At 44.4% G+C, this 24,510-nt stretch overlaps 1 protein-coding gene across 2 annotated transcripts in view; it reads left to right on the top strand.

Annotated features, from left to right (window-relative positions):
* LOC138569886 (guanine nucleotide-binding protein subunit alpha-11) overlaps window positions 1–24,510 on the top strand; it is a 756,289-nt gene that overhangs the window by 256,378 nt on the left and 475,401 nt on the right. For both annotated transcript variants that reach the window (XM_069648307.1, XM_069648315.1), the window contains exon 4: window positions 1,799–1,927. In XM_069648307.1, coding sequence (XP_069504408.1) covers window positions 1,799–1,927 — 129 coding nt within the window. The remainder of the gene's footprint in view (window positions 1–1,798; window positions 1,928–24,510) is intronic.

Here is a 24,510-nt window from a genome sequence, read left to right on the forward strand (position 1 = left end):
ATGGCGGTGTGCGAGCTCATCAAACTTCCGGCCTGGTACAACCTACTGTCCCAGCACCAAGGTCAAACAGTGCACCAGCAACCCAACTCAATGAACCTGGCAGCATGGCTCCTGAGGTCATAGAGTTTGGACATCTCAATTTACCACAGAGGTGTATGGATATCCTAAAAGAATCTAGGAAACCAAACGCAAGGCACTGTTACTTTGACAAGTGGAAAAGGTTTGTTATCTGGTGCCAGAGTAGACAAATCAACCCTGTTGATTGCACTCCTTCCACTATTCTTACATACATGCTCCACCTGCTAGATGCAGGATTGGTTTTTAACTCACTGAAAGTACACCTGGCAGCCCTGTCGGCATACACCACTTCCCATAGCAAGGTGTCGTGGTGGAAAGTACCAGTAGTTAAAGCCTTCATGGAAGGAGTAAAGAGACTTCACCCTCCTATTTCAAACCCACCACCAGGGTGGGACCTTAATGTGGTGCTATCCAAGCTCATGGGCCCCCCTTTCGAGCCCATGCATAAAAGCAGTCTCAAACACCTGACTTATAAAACGGCCTTCTTAGTAGCTATTACTTCTATAAGAAGGGTCCGTGAAATTCAGGCTCTGTCAGTGCAGGATTCCTTCTTTACTGTCCATAAAGACAAACTGGTTTTACACACACACACCCACCCTAGGTTCTCACCTAAGTTTATATCTAAATTCCACGTAAACCAGTCCATCGGGCTTCTGGCTTTCTTCCAGGACCCTCAAAGCTCGGCTGAGGTGAAACTACACACCCTAGATGTGTGTAGGGCGGTCCTCTACTATGTAAATAAAACCAGACCGCTAATAAAAACAGATCAACTGTTTGTCTCCGTAGCTACAGGCAGAGAGGGGGATCGCGTCTCTAAAGGTGCCATCTCGAAGTGGATTATTAACTGTATCCAGCTGTGTTACTCACTCTCTGAAAGAACTCTGCCTTTCACGCCAAGAGCCCACTCTACTAGAGGCATTGGGGCCACTCTGCTTTCATTGCAAATGTACCCCTTGACACCATTTGCAAAGCAGCTACTTGGAGCTCTATTCACACTTTTTTACTCAGCATTACTGCATTGACACCCATTCCAAGGCAGATACACAAGTGGGGCAAGTGGTTCTAAGACATCTATTTGCTCATGACCCTTCTCACATCCCACCTTCTTCAGGTACTGCTCGCTAATCTATGCACAGCATGTGATCTAAGCAGATTCCACATGCCTCAGAAGGGATACATTACTCACCGTAATCATATTTCTGATGCTTGTACCTGCTTAGATTCACATGCGACCCAACCTTCCTCCCCTCTGAGAGAAGGCGCATGGTTGCTTGTAGTCTTACCTTTCTATCTATCTGCTTGGATTATCTGTACTCGCGCTACTCTTCATGCTACCTCATGTCAGAAAAAATACGCGCGAGGGATCTTGGGTACAGTTGACGTCACACTAGGGATAGTATTATTGGCACGCCCTGTGTCGACGCCCATTTTCGAGTTTCGAAAAACAAACTAATACTCCGCAGCTTCCACTAGATGTCGGCCTATGCACAGCATGTGAATCTAAGCAGATACAAGCATCAGAAATACGATTACGGTGAGTTATGTATCCCATACTATGGCTAAATTAGTCGGTGTAGTTCATTTGGCTGTGTTTGAGCAATTTTTCTTTGTATTGTGAGTTGCGAAAAAACATCTGTGACCCTAAGGAAGTTGCACATGATGGTGCACTATGATTGCAAGTATGTAACTTTTCTGTTTTTAATTTTGTTTTTTTGTGTAGTTACCTTACTGATGTGGACCGAATTTCGTTGCCAGGATACCTGCCTACCCAACAGGATGTATTGAGAGTCAGAGTCCCAACCACTGGCATCATAGAGTACCCATTCGATCTGGAAAATATAATTTTCAGGTACTAACACAATGTATGAGTTCTTTTGAGAGGATGCAGAATGACTCCTTGCACAACGTGCACATACCGCATATATAACATTAATGGAAAGACCTGTACGAGATGGCGCTAAAATACTGCGTGACACATAGTACGAGGTCTGTAGTTGTATTGTATTTTACCTAGTGATACAGAAAAAATAGATTGTCCCAGTATCTACTTTTTTTAACCCATCCCAACCCCCCTCCCCACCTGTTATTACTCCTTACCCCCCTCAATATATATTTAAACATTTTCTGAGTTTATTTCGGTATTTTGGTTTCGGTAAAACTTGCCTCTATAAAAGACCTTTCGTTCAAATCACATGATACTCCCTAGTGTTGCCACCAACCTACAGTGTAGATTTACGTCCTGGTCTTTTTGGGCTTCACATTTGTTGTATTTGTATGGAATTCTTTTCTCAAGTTGATAAACATGAGTATCTACAGAGCATTGGCTACCCACCCTGTTATAACTGCATTTAGGGAGCTCGTTCAAAGAGATCAAGACAATTGACATCGGAAAATGGGGATTGATGTGACCAGCGAAGAAGCTTCATGGTCCATTTTCAACCTGAACTGTATTCTGAGATGCAAACAGCCAGAAAGGATGATTGTGGCCAACACCCAGAAGTGCTTGAGGCTTTCTTTGTTGTAGGCTATAGTTTAATTGATGACCCACCCACTGTTTTTATCGGGTTTGTTTTCAGTGGTTTTGTATAGCTTCCCACTTATTTTCCTCCTGTGCCTTTCCTACTTTGTGGGATATTTGTGATCGAAATGAGTGACACCTTTAATAGCTGTGCTGATTCAAAAAGCACCATTTAGAGAAAGCACTTTTGTGAAGCAAATCTGTTATTGCAGTCTGAGTATGTTTTTGTAGTTTGTTCTAAATAGCGGTTCAGTATTTTTGGAGAAGTATAACCCTCACAATCCTTTGATATTAGGCGTTGGTTCTAGCATCTATGGTGAAGCATTAACTGACGTGTGTGGGACTTTGAGCATATGTTAGAAAATCTTTTAAAAACATCTGTTCTATAGCTTGTGAAACTGTTAAATTGTTTGTGGAAATTCCTGTAATCGTATTACCTGCATTACATGTTTAGACTAGCCACAATGCGTTTTCCAGTAGATGTCCTTCAGATTTTTCTTTTCTTCCCTATGATCTATTCGGTCATGGACTTGATAGCTGAGTACATCAGCAGTAGGGCCAAGGCCTTCGACATGGTAATCGGAAATAAAATTCAGTGACAGAAGCAGTTTATATTGGAACAAATGTTTGTTTTTGATTTAGAATTTCAATCCTTTGCCGTGTTTGACCTCTGTTATAAATGGTGCCTTTTACATTCTGCCCAGTTTTGTAAACCGGATGTCTAAGAATATCTAACACAATCAGTCACTACAGTACCATAATACTCATTGGTGCCATAGGCCCACAATGTCATCCAGTAAAGCGGGCCAATTCACAAGACATTCATTCTCGCCAACCAATCGGAACGACATTTTTAACAATCCGCTCTGATAGTCTTAAACTCCTTAATCTCTTGACTACTATTAACAAGCACCAGCAAGCGAGTTTGGGGGCTGCGGGCATCTGCCTTTGACCCGTAACCTGCTGTGCCCTGTATCTACCCAGACTCTACTCGGATATCAGGGACTGCAGTTCTCGTGCCTTTGATTTGATTATCCCTAAACTCCCTATAACTACAGTTCAAAACAAACTCACCACCAGCTCTCTTGCACTGGGTAGAAAAGTGCTGCGCTTCATCAAGATTTTTTCTGCTCAACGCCCACCTATGGTGGCCTCAACTGGTCCGCTCACGAGGCACCGAGCGAAATTACAACCTGACAGAGAAAATCTCTAATGCCAATACAGGAAACAATGCCCTCAATTGCTCATATGAACCTAAACAAATTGCAGCAAACCTCATACTCGCTGAGACTCTCAGCAACTGAGCACAATTCAGCCACTTCTGCCTACAAGCAACCCAATCTCCCATGCTCTGACTCAAACAGCACAGTAATAGACCCTCTGCCAAAGGAGAATCAAGATGAAACTGCCAAGACATCTATTCCTACAATGCGCAAAGAAAACCCTTCACCCCGACTCGCAGAAACTTGACAGAGCTCCAATTGAACTTGAAAAACCACCAGGTGCGAGTGATATGCTGGAGAAAGAAGACAAAACAACTCCTCCTACTCATACACTAGAATCCATGACTGGGCTCCTTTACAGTCCTGAACCACACTCCAAACCCCACGACAAAAAAATTAAAACTGAGAGAATGAAAGAAATTGCCCTGTACACTTCAACCAAAACACCTCTCACACCATCAAAAACTCAAAGACAAAGAAAATGACAAAAGACTAAGGCGATACTTGCAAAAAGAATCTGGCAACAAAATTACACCATCACACTCTGAATCCTCGAATCATACAAGCATATCAAATCATACAAGCACCAGCTTTGGCCAAGAATAGACAAGACTGGCTAGACTACTTTACATTTTTGGAAACCTACCACCTGCTAGGCTAGAATTATGCTACCCAGAAATAACCTCTACACTGAACCAGGAGGCACAGCAAATCACACCCCACAAAACAAATACCCTTGAGACAACCAACTATTGTGGAAAATACCAACACCAAAAAAACAATGGCATCCCATTGAACCAAAATTCAATGAATCCTATGCCACTTAATCAACAAGACAAGAGATGCAAATGTGATTCCACTACTGATCATGCTGATGTACCCATACCTACAAACTTGGCAGAACTCCAGAGTTCTCTGATCACAGCTTCTAGCCAAGCATTGATTCCTTTTATTAAACTCTATGAATCTCTAAGAGACCATGCGCGACCAAGCAACTCTAATTGCTCGAATTCATACTAAGCAAATAGTCATTCATCATTAAATTACAATTGCGCCTCGAGAAGCAGAAACATCAGCACAATGGCAAGTCAGACTGTTCGACCTAGCAAGAACGGATCGCACAGAAAAAGAGCAACTCACTACAAATCTAATTAAACTGCTCTCTAACAAGAAAACATGACTAACCCACCATCATCCTCTCAGCCTCAAACACTCATCCTCACTTAGGAGTTAACTTGCGTAACGCACACAACTGAGAGATCAAGTGTATACTCGACAAGATGACATCACAAAAACCCACAATCTGCCCCATCAACTAGAAACAAAAACCCTGATGCCGAATGGACAAAAAAGCAATGAAGTGACTGAAATGGTGAATCCACCTGAAGCTAAACCACCCCAGAAAGTCCGACGACAAAGACCTGGTGACATTATCCCTTCCCAGGGACCTCCGACTGATTTCCCCCTACCCCTCCCCCCATGAAGTCGAATCCTTCATCTTTGACACATCAGGAAGAAAACGGATAACCCAAAACAAAGAACCAACCAAAAAAGGAATGCCAACAGAAACAGGATCCCAAGCCTTCCTGAGGAACTTGAACCCCCCCCCCCCCAACCCCCCCAAAGACCCACCATCAGCCTCAGAAAGAGAACGAGAAAACGCCACCAAAACCCGACCTAAAAACTGACCCAATCAAACAAAACAGTGAAACCCAAGACAACCGAAGAGCAAGTGGCAGAAGACAAGCTCACCATGGACCCCTTACAACTCGTAATGAGGACATATCAGACACCATAAGTGCAAGAAAAAAACCCTGCCACCGAAAGAAAGCTCATCCCTTTTATATAATCGATGAATACATAGAAGGGCAGACTATCTCAAGCACAAGCGATATTCTATCCTGCGAAGAAAGATCTGAAACTGAAAAAAATTGGGATGAAGATGAGCCTTCATCAATCAATTGCATTTCCAACATAACGAATATCAGCTATTCAAAAGAATCTGAAGCTTCAATGCATCGGCCACTCAAGCAACTGAAACTCCCCATCTTTCTAGATCCTCGCTGCTATCAAGATCCGACAACTACGCTACAAAGAATAAAAGAATCAGACGGTCTCATTATGAACAGGGCAAACCTACTCCCTCCTGCTCCATGTGATTCCTACCCTAGAAACCGTTAGATCAGAAGATGTAAAACTGGTCAAATTCCCTAACAAAAAAAATGAATTCAACTGAGAGATGCCTACATAAACAGTCCACCCTTGACAGGCTACTCGACTGCAACAAGCATTTTAGACAACTAGAATTTGCTTGCTCAATAGCTAAGACACATTGCCAAACCCTGCCAAACCACTGAAAAGTGGCCACTTGACCAAGACCATGCCAACAATCCAGAAAAAGTACACCCAAAGCACCAACAAACGCACACAACATGCTGAAAGCTACAAAAGGAACACAATACGACATCCCCATATTTCGCTCCTGCACACCCAATGAAGTCTTGATGATGAAAAAAGATCGCCACTCAGAAAGACTAACTATAACCAGCACGCAAGAAAACTCAACACAATATCAACTTATGCTCCTGGAACACTAGAGGATTTTCTCACCTGTACAAACCAGGAAATGACAATCTAAACAATTATGAAGTCATTTGTCTACAAGAAACCTGGTTACTCCACAAACCCTCATGTGGCTGTTACCTAAATTGCTTAAATCCAGCTCTCTTGGGAGAAAAAGGGAGACCATATGCTGGCCTCATACCATTGTGGAAAATAGAAGCTAATCTCTGCCTAGTAGAAACCCATAACCCCAACAACTGGATACAAATTACAGTATTGGATTTTGGCAACGCCACCAAGCCCCAAAAACCTCCTGAAACAAACCCTGAACTAATTGTGCTGGTGGACATATGTTGGAACTCCAAATCATTATCAGACTTCCTATTCCTGGATGATCTCACAACTAACATAGATGATCTCAAGATATCCCAAACTAAACATGATACTTTGCAGAGACATGAACATACACCTATTCAATGCAGCAGGAGAAAAAAATAACTCTTAAAAATGGACCTTTGAAACTTGACCCTACTGAATGGAAGAATCCATGGAGACCAACCGCCGCACCCCACATGGTCCAAAGGAGTGTCTGCCGCCCACCTAGACTACATATACGCGTCTAACCAGATCATTGAAGCAGCCAAGAGCCTACTTGTCATCCCGACGATCCATAGCGACCACTCCAAAGTAACCCTTGCTTGGTCCCTCACCTACCAAATCTTACACAAAGTGAAGAGGGGTAACATGGAAATACTCTGCATACTAAACACACAGGTATAAGATGAAAGAAAAACTTCAATACTTATCCAAGCCTGCAAAATGTAAAATTAATTATGAATGTCTCCTGATACCCTATCAAATCAACTAGAGAGCTTCTAAGAAGTTCGATCGAGAGCACATACACACATACAGCAAATTGATCCCTACGAAGAAAAATCCCAACGCAAACAAATACTTGCCATTCGCAAAAGCTGAACTGATAACCGCATACCAAACCATCCACTCCCTCAAACAGGGATATCGCACCTGGATGAAGTCCATAAAAGCCATTCTATTGCAGAATGATGCTGAGAAAATACTGAAAACTCTTGGAAATAAAAACACCAGAGAGCTCTGGAAACTACTCAACAATACAATACAAACTCGCCTATCAGACGTTTGTTTATTTGGTAATGCGCACCAAACCCTTAGGTAGCTGGGCGCAAACAGGACAAGTATACTTAGAGCTTAGTTACAACAAATGCAGTGGGTACAGGCATACAGAAATAACTTGCTACCACTTGCAGGTTACATTGAGGGTGTGGTGCAGTAGGTTACACATTCATAATACAGTCAGGTGGACAGATAGGGAGGCAGATATCTAGAGCAGTACTAGGGAGGTGAGGTGATTGTTAGCAGTCGTTTGTACGTAACCAGTTCAGTATGTTTCGTCTGAATTTAGGATAGGGTTGTTCATTTTTAATGTCTATAGGTAGTGCATTCCATGATATGACTGCTTTGACGGGGAAGCTAGAGCCACCAGCTGTGGCTAGCTTGACTCTAGGAGATGGGCATTGGCAGATCTAGCTGGTCGTGTTGAGGTTCTCCTGATTATTCTTTCTGAAAGATATGGTGGTGCTACATTGTTCAGGCACTTAGATGTGAGTGAAGCTGTTTTGAGAAGGATTTTGTCCTTAACCAATGGACATTTCTTCTGAATTTGGTAATGTGCTCTCTATTGGGGATGTTTAGGGGGGGCTCTTGGGGCATTGTTTTGCAGCCTTTGGATTTTATCAGTGATGTATTTGTTCGCACCTGGGTACAAGGCATTATAATCCAGTCGAGACATTAGAAGTGCGTTAGCCACGGTGATGCAGTTGGTTTCGGATAGAAAGGGTCTGCAGGCCTGGATAAGCTTGCAGGTGTAGGCAGTTGAGAATGCTAGTGAGTTGACTTGTTGAAGGTTAGTGTGGAATCGAGGTAGAAGCCTAACGTTTTCACTATGGGCATCACTTGATAGAATTGCAGTCAATATTGAATGAGGCATAACTAGGGCAAACTTTTTTTTTTAGGTTTGTCTCTGAGCCTAGGATCAGTATCTCAGTTTTGTCGTCATCATGGGATGCCATCCGTGCCTGAATGAGGAGGTATATCTTGTTTACCAAGGCCGTGTCCTCGAATTGGTTGCCCGAAAGGGGAATGAGGCTCTGGGTGTCATCTGCATAATTTGTGTAGGTGACACCAGTCTGTCCAACTTGTCGAATAGGGTCTTAGTAAAGATGTTGTACATAGTAGGTGAGACGCAGGATCCCTGTGGTACTCCGCATGACGTTTGTATAGGGTCAGCGGATTCTGAGGGGGAGAAGACTTTCATTGTGCGGTTTGCTAGGAAGGACAGGACCCAGAGTATGGCATCACTTGAGAAATGGGCAGCCGACCTGAGGTGATTGCATAAGACTGCGTGATCCACCAGATCGAAGGCTGCCAATTGGTCAAGGAGGAGTAGCATAGCTGTCTTCCCATTATCCTTCAACTCGTTGATTTGGGTCTGAAGGTCTATTAAGGCTGTTTCCGTTCCAGGTAGACGTGACCCTAATAGGTGGTTGACTTCAAGGTAATCCTGGATTTGATTGTAAGCTACTCTATCGATTTATTTTTACAAAGAAGCCCCTAAAAAAGCATGTATACAGCACTTCACTCAATTGTACAGTGACAAAACCAAGACGCCTGACATAATCACATGATTGGATGAAATAATCATGGGACTGCAAAGATATTCTGTATCATATCAAACATCTAAACACCTCGAGCGCCCGGACCAGACGGGCTAAGCAATTACGACATCAAACAGAAACCAGAGGACTGGACTGATCTGTGCCTCAACCTATTTAACCTGATCTCCAAAGAGATCTATCCCTCGAACTTGGTAAACTGCGACTCTAATTCCAGTATACAAACAAGGAGAAAAAGAAATTACCCACCAATTACAGACCATTGGCCATGCTACTAAAAATGCTGAATGATTGGGCGACCGAAAGCAACATACGATCCTCGACAGACAGGCTTTGTCAAGAACGCCGGAACAAACAAACTTGACAATTTTGCACATTCTCAAACAAGAAGCAAACGGAACCGAAACACAAGTTCACGCAGCCTTCATTGATCTCCAAATGGCCTTTGATAGCGTCAACGACAACAAGCTCTGGAACAAACTACATTCCTGAAAATGCCCACCCGAAATTCTTGAACCTATCCAGGCCATATACAGTAATACTTCAATAAAAATACGCTTAACATCCAGGATTCTGTCGGCCTCTATTCCAACAGCCAGGGGACTCAAACAGGGATGTCCATTGGCTGCTAAATTATTCAACTTCTATCTCTTTGACATTATGGCCAGCCAAGTCAATGTTTTAGCATACCCTCCAAAAATCAACGAAACCAAAATGCCATATATACGTTGTCCATGACTTGGTACTGCTTGACAAGACACCTGTAGGCCTTCAAAGAAGACTCAAAGCTTGAAAAATATACTGAAGACAACGACATGCTAATTAACATCACAAAAACGCAGGTAATGCCACTTAGATCTAAGAAACACCAAGGCTTTCACATAACACCTGACTCTAGACGTACGCCTTGAGACAGTCAAAACCACGAAATATCTTGGGATTTACCTGCACCAGTCACAAACTGAAGCACACTGGATGGACCACTTAAAAAACAAGTCTCACTTGTACGACAAGGTCTAATAATTCACAAAAAATATGGGCGCTTCTCCCTAAATCCAATGCTCACTTTCTACAAACATGTGACGCCCATGCTTACATATGGAAGTGAGCCTTCTTAACATCCCGCGACAAATATGGGCGATTGGGAGGGACAGTACTTTCCTCCAAAAGATTCCCTCTGCAAAGTTTTACCCAATAACCAGAATTTGCTATGAACTCGGAATTCAGTCACTCGACTCTCTAAACGCATGGAGAAACATCTCTATATAGAAAGGCCATTATAAACTGACATCCCATTGATCAGAATCCTCAGAATCTCTGACTGAATTCCAGATGCCAGCTGTAAACAGATGGAAAGCATTCTGCTAGCAAATCCTAAAAACTCATGACATAAGCACTGAAATGCTGATAAATGGACCAATGAAAGCTAAGAGGCTACTGCGGGAATTAGACTGGATTTAGACAAGCGAAGAGAAAAGCAGATGCAAACTTTAGCTTTATACATGCTATGAGACAAGAGCCCTCAATCCCCTAAATATCTAACAAAATTACCATTTAAGCGAATAAGACACACTCCTCCGTTTTCGCCTGAACATCCTACCATCCAGAGAATACTTGGCTCACACCAGGCAAATTCCACTGCAAGAAACACACTGTAGATTCTGTAAACAGACCACCTCCATTGAAAGGCTTTTCCACCTCTTCATGGTCTGCCCGGCACTGTCTGGAAGTCGGAAAATCTTCTCCCAGATGCTTCTCCTAGAACTGATTCATCATGATCCGGCAGAGAGATGGGAACAGATCATAAGTGGGAACTCCTTTCCACTTATTTTCATAACAAAGCAATTTTGGGAACAAATAATGAAACCAGATACTTGAACAGGCATCAAGATCTCCACAAATGAACATGACCTGTTTGTCATGCTGCTATGCAATCTTAAAACGTAAAACCAACTCGGTAAGCAATATAGATGTAATGTTACAAGTTTGTGTTCAAACTATAAAACAAAATGTTTTTAAAAAAATCAAGTGGTGATGAGGAAACCATTCATGCACAGTTGAGTTAAAAAAAACACTTCTCAACAAAAGGCAGAAATCTAAACGCATATGGTTCATCCAAAAGTAATGGCTTCAAAAAGGCCCATAAATTAACACTTGCAAAAGGATTTGCAGCCTAGCATGAAGAGCCACTTCAACGCCAGCCCCATCCTTCCACTTTGATGCCAGCCTTTTTATTCTGTATGGAGCAGGTGTCTGAGGAAGATGTAAATGATGGATTTGATAAGTCATTTATCACGCGCCTGTACACTTGTTTAAAGGCGTGTACACATTAAGTAGGTCGTGCGTGTCTTTTCTAGAAGGTTCATGTGAGCAACTAAGTAGTTGGGCATACAGCTTTAAACTTGCCATACAGAATAACCCTTTCGAAGGGATTGTGTCCTCCGACGTATTCCTTATCTATGATACTTGCATCTCCAGCTTGCTGGCCTCGGAAAAATGTTTTCCTAGTAGAGGGCGCTATGCGTCGACGTCCGTCGAGTAGGTGTTCCTCGACAGCCACCGTATCGACGCTGACGTCATCATGCCTATAAATGGCCACGCGCAGCGTCCGTTGCTCAGTTCCGTTTTTCCGCGCTTCGTGTGCCTCGGCATACCGTTGCTCAGTTCGTCAGTTGAAATATGTTCATATTTCCTCGAGAAAACCGACTCGTACTCGATGGCTTCCTCCTCTGACCCGACTCCTCGGTCCAGTTTCAAAAAATGCAGAGACTGTGGGAAGAAAATGTCGTTGACGGATCCTCACAGGATCTGTTTGTGGTGTCTGGGAATCGAACACCAGTGTTCGGAGTGTGAGGAATGCCTATCCATGACGGCGAAAGCCTTGAAGGAGCGTAAGGGGGAAGCTCGAGAGAGGTAAATCCGTTTTAACTTCCTTGAAAGTTTCTGCGGTAGTCGAGACATTCGTCTCCTCACCGTTGAAAGCATTCTCGGTCTAGGTCTCGAAGCGGCTCCCACCACTCGTCGAGGTCTAGACACTCGAAAAAGAGACTTAGAAGATCTCCTTTGTCATTGTCTTCTAGTCCCCCTGAAAGAGTACATTGCCCCACAAAACACAGCTCTCAGGCGGAGTGGGAGTAATTCAGAAAAAAGATGCTAAGAGTCTTCGAGAAAGCGGCCTCGACCCCCTCAAAGTCAGATGAGGGTGATATCCCGGGTGAAAAGCCCAAAAAATCTAAACGCTGCGAGTCCAAGCACCCAGCGAAAGAGTCGACCCGAAAGCACCATGAGCCATCGGGAAGTAAAGCATCTTCGACGCCATCGTCGAAAGCCCCTTCGAAGCATAGATCGGCGCCATCGATGCCGTTATCAAAGGGTTCTTCGCATCCGTCGATCGAGTCGACGCCGATAAAAGAAAAACCCACGGCTGCTCCACAGCCAACGGTTACACCGAGAGCCTCCGGCACGACGTCGAACGTCGTCAACATCCTCGAGCAGGATTCCGATCCTCTCGAGTTCTTCAAGGCCTCTTCCAGTTTTGTCGGCGCCTTCGAGGATTTTTACATCGGCGTCGACGACATTTACCTTTTCAAGGCCACTGATGATGGCTCCCTCTGCTTTAGAGATGGGTTTTATACCATTTCACAGACCAGAGCATCCCCACTTAACTTCAATTTATGAAGAAAGGGACGATTCTGATCAGGAAAGGCCTTTTTGGGCTGCAGAGGACCACATCACCTGAACCAGAGACTTTTGCCTCTGAGGAAAGGTGGCTGAAAGACCTTCAGGATGCAAGTGGCCTAGACACTTCCCCAGAAGTGGAATTTGTCAATCCACACCCAGGGGAACATGTTGAAACCCCTTATAGAACCCTAATGTCGAGAATTATGGAGTTCATGGGTTGGTCTGCGCCTTCACCTGTTTTTCAACAGGATGACCTCACAGATATTCTGGATAAAGGTCCACAGGAGGATCCTGTGGTTCCCTTTCATTCTGCTTTACAAGGAAAGATTTTAACTAACTGGGAAACTCCTGAAGTTGTCCCTGCGGTTAACAAGAAGTTGTCAGCGAAATATAGGGTATCTGCTGCTGACCCTGAATACCTATCTAAGCACCCTACTCCAGAGAGTCTGGTGGTCCAGGCTGCAACTTCATCAGGCAGTACATCTGCTTACCCCACTGCTCCACAGGATAGGGATGATAAAAAATATGATGCCATGGCTAAGAAAGTCTTCTCGGCCTGTAGCATGGCTTTAAAATTTATTAATGCGACTTGTACGCTCGCTAGGTTCAGCCACACTTTGGGAGTGTGCTTCATCAGCGGCTGACTGCCTCCAGGAAGGAGAAGAAAGGGACGCATTTTTAAATATCATCAGAGATGGTAAAGATGCAATGTGTGAGTCCCTTCAAACTGGCATTGATTCTGCTGACAGCATCAGCAGGGCCATGGCGGCAAGTACCACAATCCGCAGGCATGGTGGTTGAGAAGGTCCGGCTTTGCTTCTGACGTACAGGCCAGACTTTTAAATATGCCCTTTGATGGCTCTTCCCCGTTTGGTAAAAAGGCGGATGACAGTTTGGAAAAACTGCAAACCTCTAAAGCAGCAGCCAAGTCACTAGGAGCTGCAATCCGCCAAACTAATGTTCGTCCCTCAGGATCCTCTTGGAGAGGAAGGTCCTTTCACTATTCCTCATATGGAAGAGGCAACGGACGGCCGGCTCAAAGAGGCCAAGGAAAATTTACCCGTGGTGGACGGGGGAGAGGAAAGAAAGCCGCATCAGCCGGAGCAGGAGCCGCTTTACCTTCGGCAACTGCATCAGCCGCTCCCAAACCACTCTGAGGTCTCCCATCACAAGTCACCTGTAGGGGGCAGGTTAACTCACCATCTGACGGAATGGCAGGCTATTAGGTCAGATGCTTGGGCATTGGAGACAGTTGCCCAAGGTTACTGCCTGCCTTTTCTACGCATCCCTCAGAGCCATCGACCGGGGAACAGCTCTCTGAAAGTGCTGGATCCGCTCCCCTTGCAGGAAATTGTAGACCTGCCAGAGAAAGGTGCCATAGAACCGGTACCTGTAGCGGACAGGAACAAGGGCTGGTACTCCCCCTATTTTCTCATACCAAAGAAAGACGGACGACTGAGACCCATCCTGGACTTGCGAGAATTGAACAAGTTCCTCAGGAAGGACAAGTTCAAGATGGTAACTCTCTCTCAGATCCTTCAGGCCCTACAGCTTCAGGACTGGTTGGTATCTCTGGACCTTCAGGATGCTTATTTCCATGTGCCAATCCATCCCAAGCACAGGAAGTACCTGAGGTTCGCAATTGGCCACTCTCATTATCAATTTCGAGTTCCAGCCATTTGGGCTGACATCCGCCCCGAGGGTCTTCACCAAGCTAATGTCGGTTGTGGCTGCAAGTCTAAGGAGGGAAGGGATCCACGTCTACCTCTACCTGGACGATTGGCTGATCAGGGCTGTATCTTCGGAAAAGGCCCAGGCCCAGCTAGATTATGTCTGCCACTTCCTTCACAAGCTGGGCTTCTCCCTCAATTTAAAGAAGTCACAGATGATGCCATCACAGAGACTCCAGTTCATTGGAGCAGTCCTGGACACGTCCCTGGGAAAAGCCTCGCTACCAGAGGTGAGGGCTCAAGATATTCTGCACATGGTCACCAGGTTTCAAAATGCCCAACGTCTCCCACCCTACGACTTTTTGAGGTTGCTATGCCTCATGGCATCCTGCATATCCCTTGTGCCAGAGGCTCACCTGAGAATGAGATCCCTTTAGTGGGCACTGAGGACTCAGTGGTCACAATTCTCAGGGAGGATGACAGATCTCCTCCGGATTCCGGACAAGGTAGCCCACGACCTTCAATGGTGGGCCTATCCAGAGAACATCTTGAAAGGAGAACTGTTTTGGCAACCATGGCCGGAGATAACAGTAGTCAGAGACGCCTCACTCACGGGGTGGGGAGCCCATGCCAACGACTTGACCATCAGCGGTCGTTGGTCTCCATCGGAGTCCAGACTACACATCAACCTGTTGGAGCTGAGAGCCATCAGACTGGCACTGAAGGCTTTTCTGCCGTCTGTACGGGGGAGAAACGTCCTGATAATGACGGACAATACAGTGGCCATGCACTACCTCAACAAAAGAGGAGGCGTAGGGTCACTGCCACTGTGCAGAGAGACGATGCAGCTCTGGTTTTGGGCAATTCAGGAAGGAATCTCTCTATCGGCAATTCACCTAGCCGGAGAGAAGAACTTGACAGCGGACGCTCTGAGCAGGCAGAATAGTCTCCCACGAGTGGGAGATAGCTCAGGAAGTCCTTCAAGAGATCTTCGCCCTTTGGGGAACCCCTCAAGTGGATCTGTTCGCCACCAGTATCAGGAAGTGCGACAGATTTTGCTCAAGGGACTTTCCCCCGAGAGGAGCTCTAGGAGACGCGTTCGTAGTGGACTGGGAGTTCCCACTTCTGTACGCGTTTCCGGTCCCTTTCATTCCTCAAATTATCAGGAGGTTGAGAAGGTTTCGGAAGACCATGATCCTAATTGCCCCGGATTGGGCCAGGAGAACGTGGTACCCGGACCTTCTGGACATGTCCATCCATCCTCCAATTTGTCTACCGTACAGAGAGGATCTTCTCTCGCAGAAGGGAGGTCAGGTTCCCCATCCAGCCATCAAGACCCTCAACCTTCACGCTTGGTATCTGAAAGGTTGAGGTACAAGGATTGGGACCTTCCAGATGACGTCATGGAGGTGTTGCTTTCGGCCAGCAACTAAAACTCTATACCGCTGCCGTTGGAATAAATTTTGCAGCTGGTGCTGAGAAAAGAATGTCGAACCCTTTTCATGTGGTACACCTGCGGTGTTATCCTTCTTACTTTATTTGGCAAATTCAGGCCTTCAAGTTGGCACTATTAAGGGCTATCTCGCAGCGCTATCTATCTTTAAGCGCACTGCAGAGGAGCCATTGTATTTCAAAATTCCATTGGTAATACAATACCTGAAAGGTCTAACTAATGTTTACCCTCCAAGACCATTCCAAGTTCCCTTATGGGACTTAAATCTAGTTTTAAACTTCCTAAAGGGTGCTCCATTTGAACCACTCCACTCTTGTTCATTGACGTTTCTCACCCTCAAAACTGTTTTATTGGTAGCATTAACATCTGATAGAAGGGTTAGCGAGATACAAGCCCTATCTTGTAAACCTCCTCATACAATTTTTTCACAAGGACAAAGTTGTTCTACAGGTGAAGCCTAACTTCCTCCCAAAGGTAGTTTCTGAATTTCACATTACTCAGAAGATTACTTTACCTTCGTTCTATCCTCCTCCCCGTCCAGGGAAAGGGGAAGAGAGGCTACACAGGCTGGATCCTAAGCGAGCCTGGAGTTTTTATATCAGTAGACTTGCTAAAATTAGACAAGCAGACCAACTCTCTGTAGGTTACGCAGGACATAAGTTGGGATTACCAATAACCAAACAAACCATCTCTAGATGGATTATTTAAGCCATTCTGGAATGCTACAAACTGGCAGGGAAAGAGCCCCCTCAAAATCTAAGGGCTCATTCGACCAGGGTTATCGCAGCCTCCTCAGCTCTTCAAAGAGGGGTACCAATTAGACATATGTGCGGCTGCCACATGGTTGTCTGCACATACCTTTACCAAATTTTATAGCCTGGATTCCTCCTCTAGTCAAGAGACTAGATTTGGCAAAGCTGTGTTACACTCTGTTCATTCTTAAAGAGTAATATGGCATCTCTTACTCCCGCCTCCAATCACATACCACTGCTATGGGAGCATATCTAGATAAGGAATACGTCGGAGGACACAATCCCTTTGAAGAACATGTTACTCCTTACCTGGTAACATTCTTTCGATAGATGTTCCTCTGACGTATTCCTTATCGCCCCTCCCATCCATCCCCGATGTAACATTTCCCTTGTGGTTGCAGCTTACTCTCCTTCAAGGGTAGTAACCATTCATGCAATAACTACCTTACTCTACAAAACGTAACTGAGCAACGGACGCTGCGCATGGCCATTTATAGGCATGATGACGTTGGCGTCGATACGGTGGCTGTCGAGGAACACCTACTCGACGGACGTCGACGCACAGCGCCCTCTACTGGGAAAACATTTTTCCGAGGACAGCAAGCTGGAGATACAAATATCATAGATAAGGAATACGTCGGAGGTACATCCCATCGAAAGAACATTACCAGGTAAGGAGTAACTTGTTCTTCAATGGAACAGATTAGATGGGGGGGCGGGGGTGGTGGAAAGCATACGGGAGAAGCTGATTGTTGCTCCTGGCACTGCACTAGTTAAAATAACCAGTCAGTTCAGCACGGACCCTCAACTGTACGAGGAATGGGATTTTTTTTTAAAACTTTTTTTTGATAGTTTACATTTTTCACAATTTAACACATTTACACAATCATGCAATTTCATGAATCAGTCATTACAATTCATTAAATGCTTAAAAGATTTCACATTGTCAAATTCAAATCGAATCTAGGTATGTTTGGATTATGTATTCGAACTTGTGCCTTTCTGCATTTTAATCTACTGCCTTTTTGGGTCGCTCTGCTAAAATCGATCTAGGTATCTGTACGCTAGTACACTGCTACCGCGGTTACTGCTGCCTTACTTTCTGTGCACGCCATTGCATCTACGGTGGTCATTGTTATTATTGTTTAACATTGTGTGCAATTGCTACGACAGCACCTCTACCTCAACCACCCTTTTTGTAGATCTGGTAGGCATCTGCTTTTAGACTGTATTAGGCCAACATGCCTTCCACCCTCACTATTCTATTTGCAAGAATACTGCCCACCCTACTCTACCTTACATGGCACACCGGTGGGACAGTACCCAATTACACCACTGCCTCCCTCCTCTACCCTAATCTTCACAACACCATGACTCTGCCGTCCATTGCTCACCACACCAACCCTTACCTCAACAACCCAGCCTTATGGCTCCAACACTTTGCTTCCAGACCTTCACCAAACATACCATGTTCCATCACCCTGAGAAATGCCAGACTTGGCTCGTGATACACGCACGCCTCCCATCCCTCTGTGCATCTTAGCCTCTGACCTCCACCGCATCCACACACTTGAAAAACCCATCACCTCACCCCAACCTCCTGAACAGTAGCAATATTAAGGGTGCATTAATCAATGTCGGATCACTCAAGGCTCACGCTCTAGAAGTGCCTGACCTTATTCTTACCCTCGACCTCGACTTTATGGCCATCACCGAAACTTGGCTTTACGCAGCCTCTGGCCCACTACTCTCCCTTGCATCTCTCCAGGTTACAACATTATCAGACACGAACGGAACTCTAACCAATCCAAAGGTGGTGGCATTGCCATCATCCATAAAAATGCTCTAAACTTCCACCTCTCCTCTGTGCATCACTTTTGCTCTATGGAAGCACTGACAGCCAAACTAGCCGTCACTCCTAACCACTCTATCTCCTTCCAGCTACTTTACCGGCCACCTGGGCCGCTATCCACCTTCGCTGAGGACCTCTCCAACATCATCACTCATAACACCAAAACCAAATCCCAAGCCTCGATATTGGGGGACTTTAACCTGGGCCTCACTGATCCCAATGACACTGCTGCCATGACTTTTGATAAGCTGTATGAATCCTGCTTTCATAAGCATATTATCAACCAACCTACCCACGTTAAGGGCAGAACCCTCGACTGGCTAGCCTCCCACAATTGTCCTATCCATATCATCTCTAACCAACAGTATGCATGGACCGACCACAACTTAATTACGTTTAACATTCAGTCCAAACCTGCCAGCATCTCTCCTACCATTGCACCGGCTACTGCCACCCGCAATAAATGTGGCATCACTTGCGACAGACTCCTCCCCCTCCTGGCTCTCAATGACCAGGTTCGCTCATGCTTCGACCCCACGGCTATGGTTGACACCTCTAACCTCGCTATGCAAAAACCCTTAGATGATATCGCCCCATCCAAACTGAGAAAACCCAAACCTCAAGCCCACCTGAACTCTTGGTTCACACCCCAGCTCAGAACCCTGCGCAAAGAAAAACGAATTGCGGAATCACATTGGAAAAGCAACTAGTCCACAGCCAACAAATCGTGCCTCCTCCTGGCCACCCTTCACTACAAGGAAGCCATATTCCAGGCTAAAAAAGACACTTGCAATAAACGTATCGAACAAGCCAAATCCAACACCAAAGAATTGTTTAAAATCCTAAAAGAACTTGAAACCCCTGTCACTGCACCAGACACTTGCATCAAAGATAGCACTTGGTGTACCAAAATCCAAGAGTCTCATCGGCAAGATTGCCACCCTCCAAATTAAAATCAATAACAATCAATCAAGCCTACAATCCAACCCACAACCCAACCCTAACCCCACCCTAAACCACCCCATCCCAGACTCTGACTCCTTTTAGCTTCTCTCCACTCCATTTCCGAAGTGGAAAAGATCATCACCAGCCTTAAACCGACCAATTGCCAAGGCGACCTCTGCCCGGCACCTATAATCAAGGAAGCAGCTCATGACCTAGCGCCATTCATTACTACGCTCATCAACTCTTCCTTTAGCTCTGGGATGGTACCTGACAATCTAAAGCACGCGTGGGTCATCCCCCTATTGAAAAAACCTACCCTGGACGCTAGCATACCGACAAACTACAGGCCAATCGCCACGGTCCAGTTTTTACTAAAAATCCTCGACCGTGCAGCATATCTACAAATTCAAGATTACCTTGAATCTAACAAACTCTTTGGATTTAGGCAATCTGGGTTCCGGCCACGTCACGGCACAAACTGCCCTCATAGATTTAAAAACACAGATTGAAGATCTAAAAGACGAAGGCAAACTTGCTCTCTTACTCCTCTTGGACCTCTCGGCGGCCTTTGATCTCGTCAATCATGAAATCCTCTGCCACCACCTAATCACAGCTGCACACGTCTCCGATAAAACTACAACCTGGATTAGCTCCTTTTTAGACAATCGATCTATGCACATGTTCTCCCCACTAGCAGCCGCCCCACCTGCACCTTCCTCCTGTGGCGTGCCACAAGGATCTTGTTTCACCCACGTTGTATAACGTGTTCACCAAACCTCTCTTCGATATCTTGGACTATCTGGGTGTCACTTAGACCTACTACGCTGATGACACCCAAATACTAATCCCTATCTCGGGTGACTACACGGCTGACTCCCTCGCTATCAATGTCATCTACCAGGCGTGGATGGCTCAACACGGATTCTGTCTTAATGATGAAAAGACTGAGCTCCTTATTCTTGGTTCGCCACAAAAACTTACCAAACTCTACCCTGCGTTCAAGTCATTCATCATCGATGGGAATATTATCCCAACCACCAAGGACACAAAAACCCTAGGGATCTACATTGACTCGACCCTATCCCTGACCAGACAAACTAACTCAGTCTCTTCCGCAGCGGCATATACCTGCAAGCTTATTACAGCCTGTCGCCCTTTCCTCTCTGCAACCAATTGTCACCCTGGCTAGAACTCTTGTATTATCCAAGATTGATTACTGCAATGCACTGTACCTAGGCACCAATTGCTGCAACCTAAACAAGTTACAAATTGTCAAACAATGCGATTAGAGCTGCCCTCAACATTCCCAGGCGCCAACACATATCCAACACCAGACTTAATATTTGCTGGCGCTCAGTCCCACACCGTATCTCCCTGAAAACCCTGGCTCTTACCCACAAATGCCTTCATAACAAAGCTCCCTGCTACCTGGCCAACCGATTTGCCCTCCACAACTCCATTAGACCCCGCAGAATGGCTCATTTAAACTGCCTTGAGGTTCCACGTTTCAATCTCCAAAGATCAGGTGGAATTAGCTTGCCTATCTTGGCAGCTAAACTCTGGAACACACTTCCTAATGAGCTTAGAGCAGAACCCTCATTCCCGAGATTCAAACACCTTACGAAAACCTGGCTGGCCACCCAGGACATTTAGCTCTGGGTTCTCTGCTTAATTTGTACATGTATATATAATCTGCTTGTCCTCTCATTGATATTATACCTGTAAATTCTGTATTATACTTGTAAACTTTGTAATGATGGTTCTGTCTGTTTTTCTTATGTTGTAACGAAGTGATGCGCCCGGTTGCCCCTTAGCCTGGTGCACTATACAAATAAATAAAATACAAATAATATTTATATCTAGCATGAACCCACGTAAAGGCTTTCACCTAAAAGTTCATGAACCATCTTCAGAATGTGAATTAGTGCTTTTGTTAGTGGATGGAGTTTCCCTGCTCTTAACCGTGACCAGAGCAACTGTTTACTGCACTAATGGCACATCCACGTTCCCAAAAAGAATTCTCCAGTCTAGTTATCTCGCACTTAAGTATCAAATGCTTGAGGGTCTCCAACTGCCCATGCTTTTTACAGTCACCAATAATGCTTGTCTTGTGTAATACCTCTGATTGCACCCCACCGATCTAAGTGAAAGTAGACGGACATATAAGATATCACACATTTTCCTATCTGGTAAACAGAGAAGGTTTAGGTAATGGTCCTAGGGAATGTGAATCCTTCAGAGGAAGACAATCTTCGACTAAACAGTATGCGCAGGACTACTGCCATATCGATTTACCAAGGTATCCGCGGAGAAAGTCAGAAAGAAAACATTGAATTTCGAAATTAACGCATCTTGATCTATAGTGTTAACTAGACTGGTGGACCTAAAATATTTCATAAAGACTAAACATAATGGGTTAAAAGTTGAAACTTTCAATGAGCCAAATCATGCATCTCATTCCATTCCGCTTTTGGAGTTGCATCCAGTCATACTGACCATGTTGGCACCAAAAAGGCCTGTCCTCTTGAGTGGAAAATAAAAATCTGATTTAGTCAAACAACCTTGTCCTTTATCTAATGTTGCTGGTTTACAGAACTTAAATATTTAAGTATTACTATCCTTTTAAACAACCTCGGGGACATGCTGAAACCCCATGAGCTGTGCAATTCTGTAGTGCCTTGTAGCACGGCTAGCCCTTTGAGTACAATTATGACTGATTCTGTGGCCATATGCACTAATGTTGATTGATCAAGTGACGTTGACCTTTGTAAGAGCTGCACCCAGTTTGAATAACCAGTTCATCCGCAAGATATGCACAACTAAATGAGTTAAATCACTAAACCAAAAGGGGCACACAGACTATGACTCTGCAAGGCATACATTAGTTTTCAAAAATTCATTAGCATAGTTTGCTAATTAAAATGTTCTTGATTAGCAAACAAACTCATTTGATTAGCAGTATTGTAATGTTTAATGTCATCAGAAGTTATTTGTTCCAAAGACATCAAATGATCAATACAGCATTGTTGTGTACCGCTCAAGACTTTAGTGAGGAGTCCTGTCTTGCACATTTTTCAAACTTCTGCTACATCTGCAGGTCGAGTTGCTTAGTTTACCTACTCGACCCATGGCAACTGATGACAAAAAATGTAAATGTGCTTTCTGTAAAAATGGGGCAGATCACCACCAACCCACGCCATGTTTGGCACAGTGCTGCCAGCCATAAACAGTGAAAACTATATTTGGCATTTTCTGTGAACAAAGTAAATGTTAAATTAAGCTTTCAAATATCCCCAACCTATGGTTCTCACCCTTCATAAAATCTACTCTACTATGCAAGTGCAGAGTGTACTTTGAGACCCATGAATGAGTCTGTAAAATGTAACTTGTTAGCTGCATGAATGTACCCAAGTGCATATGATAAAGGCTCTGAAAACAGTTTGGCCATCTCTCTCCAGCAAGTGTTATTATATAATGCAATCATGATGATAATCGTAAAGCAAAGTGAGCTCTGGAGGCAAACTATAATGTATGGTACTGCAGTATAGCTGTAGATTTACAGACTGGATGGAACTTTTGATTACTACTTTCTATAAACATGTTCCCTCTGGCTTTGTACGCTCTTATGTACGAAATAAATCAAAATAAATGTAGTTGGGTTCGTTTATTCATTCTAAAAGAGGAAAAAGTAAGACTAAGCAAAGTGGATGGCATAGTAGTCAGAGGACTGGGCGTACTATTTGGGATATTGTAGTTTGTGGCCGTCTACCTTTCGGGGTAGCTGGTATGAAATTACACGGTCATAAGGTAGAATGTCAAGGACTATGGGGATTAGCTCATGGGTTGAGCACCAGTTGCACAGATGTATAAAACAAGCAGGTCTCCGAACTAGGTTTGCCAACAAAACTATTTTCTGTGTGATCATTACATCATATTAACAAGAGCACTTTTGAAACGATCTTAACAAAATACAATATAGTTGACACTAAGGGATTTAGGTGCACAAACCTAAACTTTTCTGTAAAGCGTGGAGAGAATGCAGTTTTACTGTATCAATACTGTCATTATGCAACAACTTACATTTTTTGTAATTGAATGGCAGGACTGCCATTTTAAAAGGATATAGTTAGCTTAATAAAAGTATCACCCTGATTACTTCTGGCTTTCAATTATTTTAAAATGAAAAAATCATTCCTAGCCCTCTCACATGGGTTTTGGCACTGCTGCCCCTCTCTCCATTAACTTTAAGAGGGTGGAGAGAGTAATGAAGACAAGGAATGCATAGGGAGCTGTGCTTTCATTGAACAGGTTAACAAGTAACTAGCTTTGCTACACAAGTGCACATTTAATTAGCAAACCTACAGAATTGCATAGCAAATTGCTATACAGCACTGCTTATTTGTTGATTTGTTATGACTGGTTAGGTGCCCCTTTTTAGAACTTAGTTTTGTGGAGATCCTTGCCCTTGAGCCACATGCAACTGGTAGTATTAAGTCTGTCACTGAAGCTCCTATCGCCACTGGTAGCAAATGCACTATTAACAAAAACAATTCCCAGGGCAAGAAGAAGTTTGGTTTCCACTCCATAAATTCAAGTGCCAACCAAATGTGGCGACACATGGTAGTCTGGTAATCGAAGACCTTTAATGGCAGCTAGACAAATACAGTATATGCAAGTACTAGAGAGATGCCGTCTCTGATGGGCAACGCAATAACCCCCACTCTCCCTTCTGCTAGGCCGAAGCCTGTTGCCGTATCGTCCGTCCGATTCAGCAGTCTTAATCGGTTGCCAGTTGTGATGTATGTCAAACAGCAGCCATCTAAAGAAGTTAATACAAGGAAATAACTCATAGAAGTTTGCCTGTTTGTGGCTAACCCCTACCCACCTATTACCATGCATAACAGTACAGTCTGTACTAAAATTAATTCGAAGTTGTGATAAAGCAGTTAACAGTCTATTCCTTCTAATTATATAGCAAAAGAAATTGCAATGGTTGCGCAAACTGACATTGGCAACCTTTCCCAGATTCCCTGAACAAGCAGGCTGGGCCTACAATGAACAATAA

Source organism: Ambystoma mexicanum, chromosome 1p, assembly GCF_040938575.1.
Source record: "Ambystoma mexicanum isolate Mex_15411 chromosome 1p, UKY_AmexF1_1, whole genome shotgun sequence".
NCBI lineage: Eukaryota > Metazoa > Chordata > Amphibia > Caudata > Ambystomatidae > Ambystoma > Ambystoma mexicanum.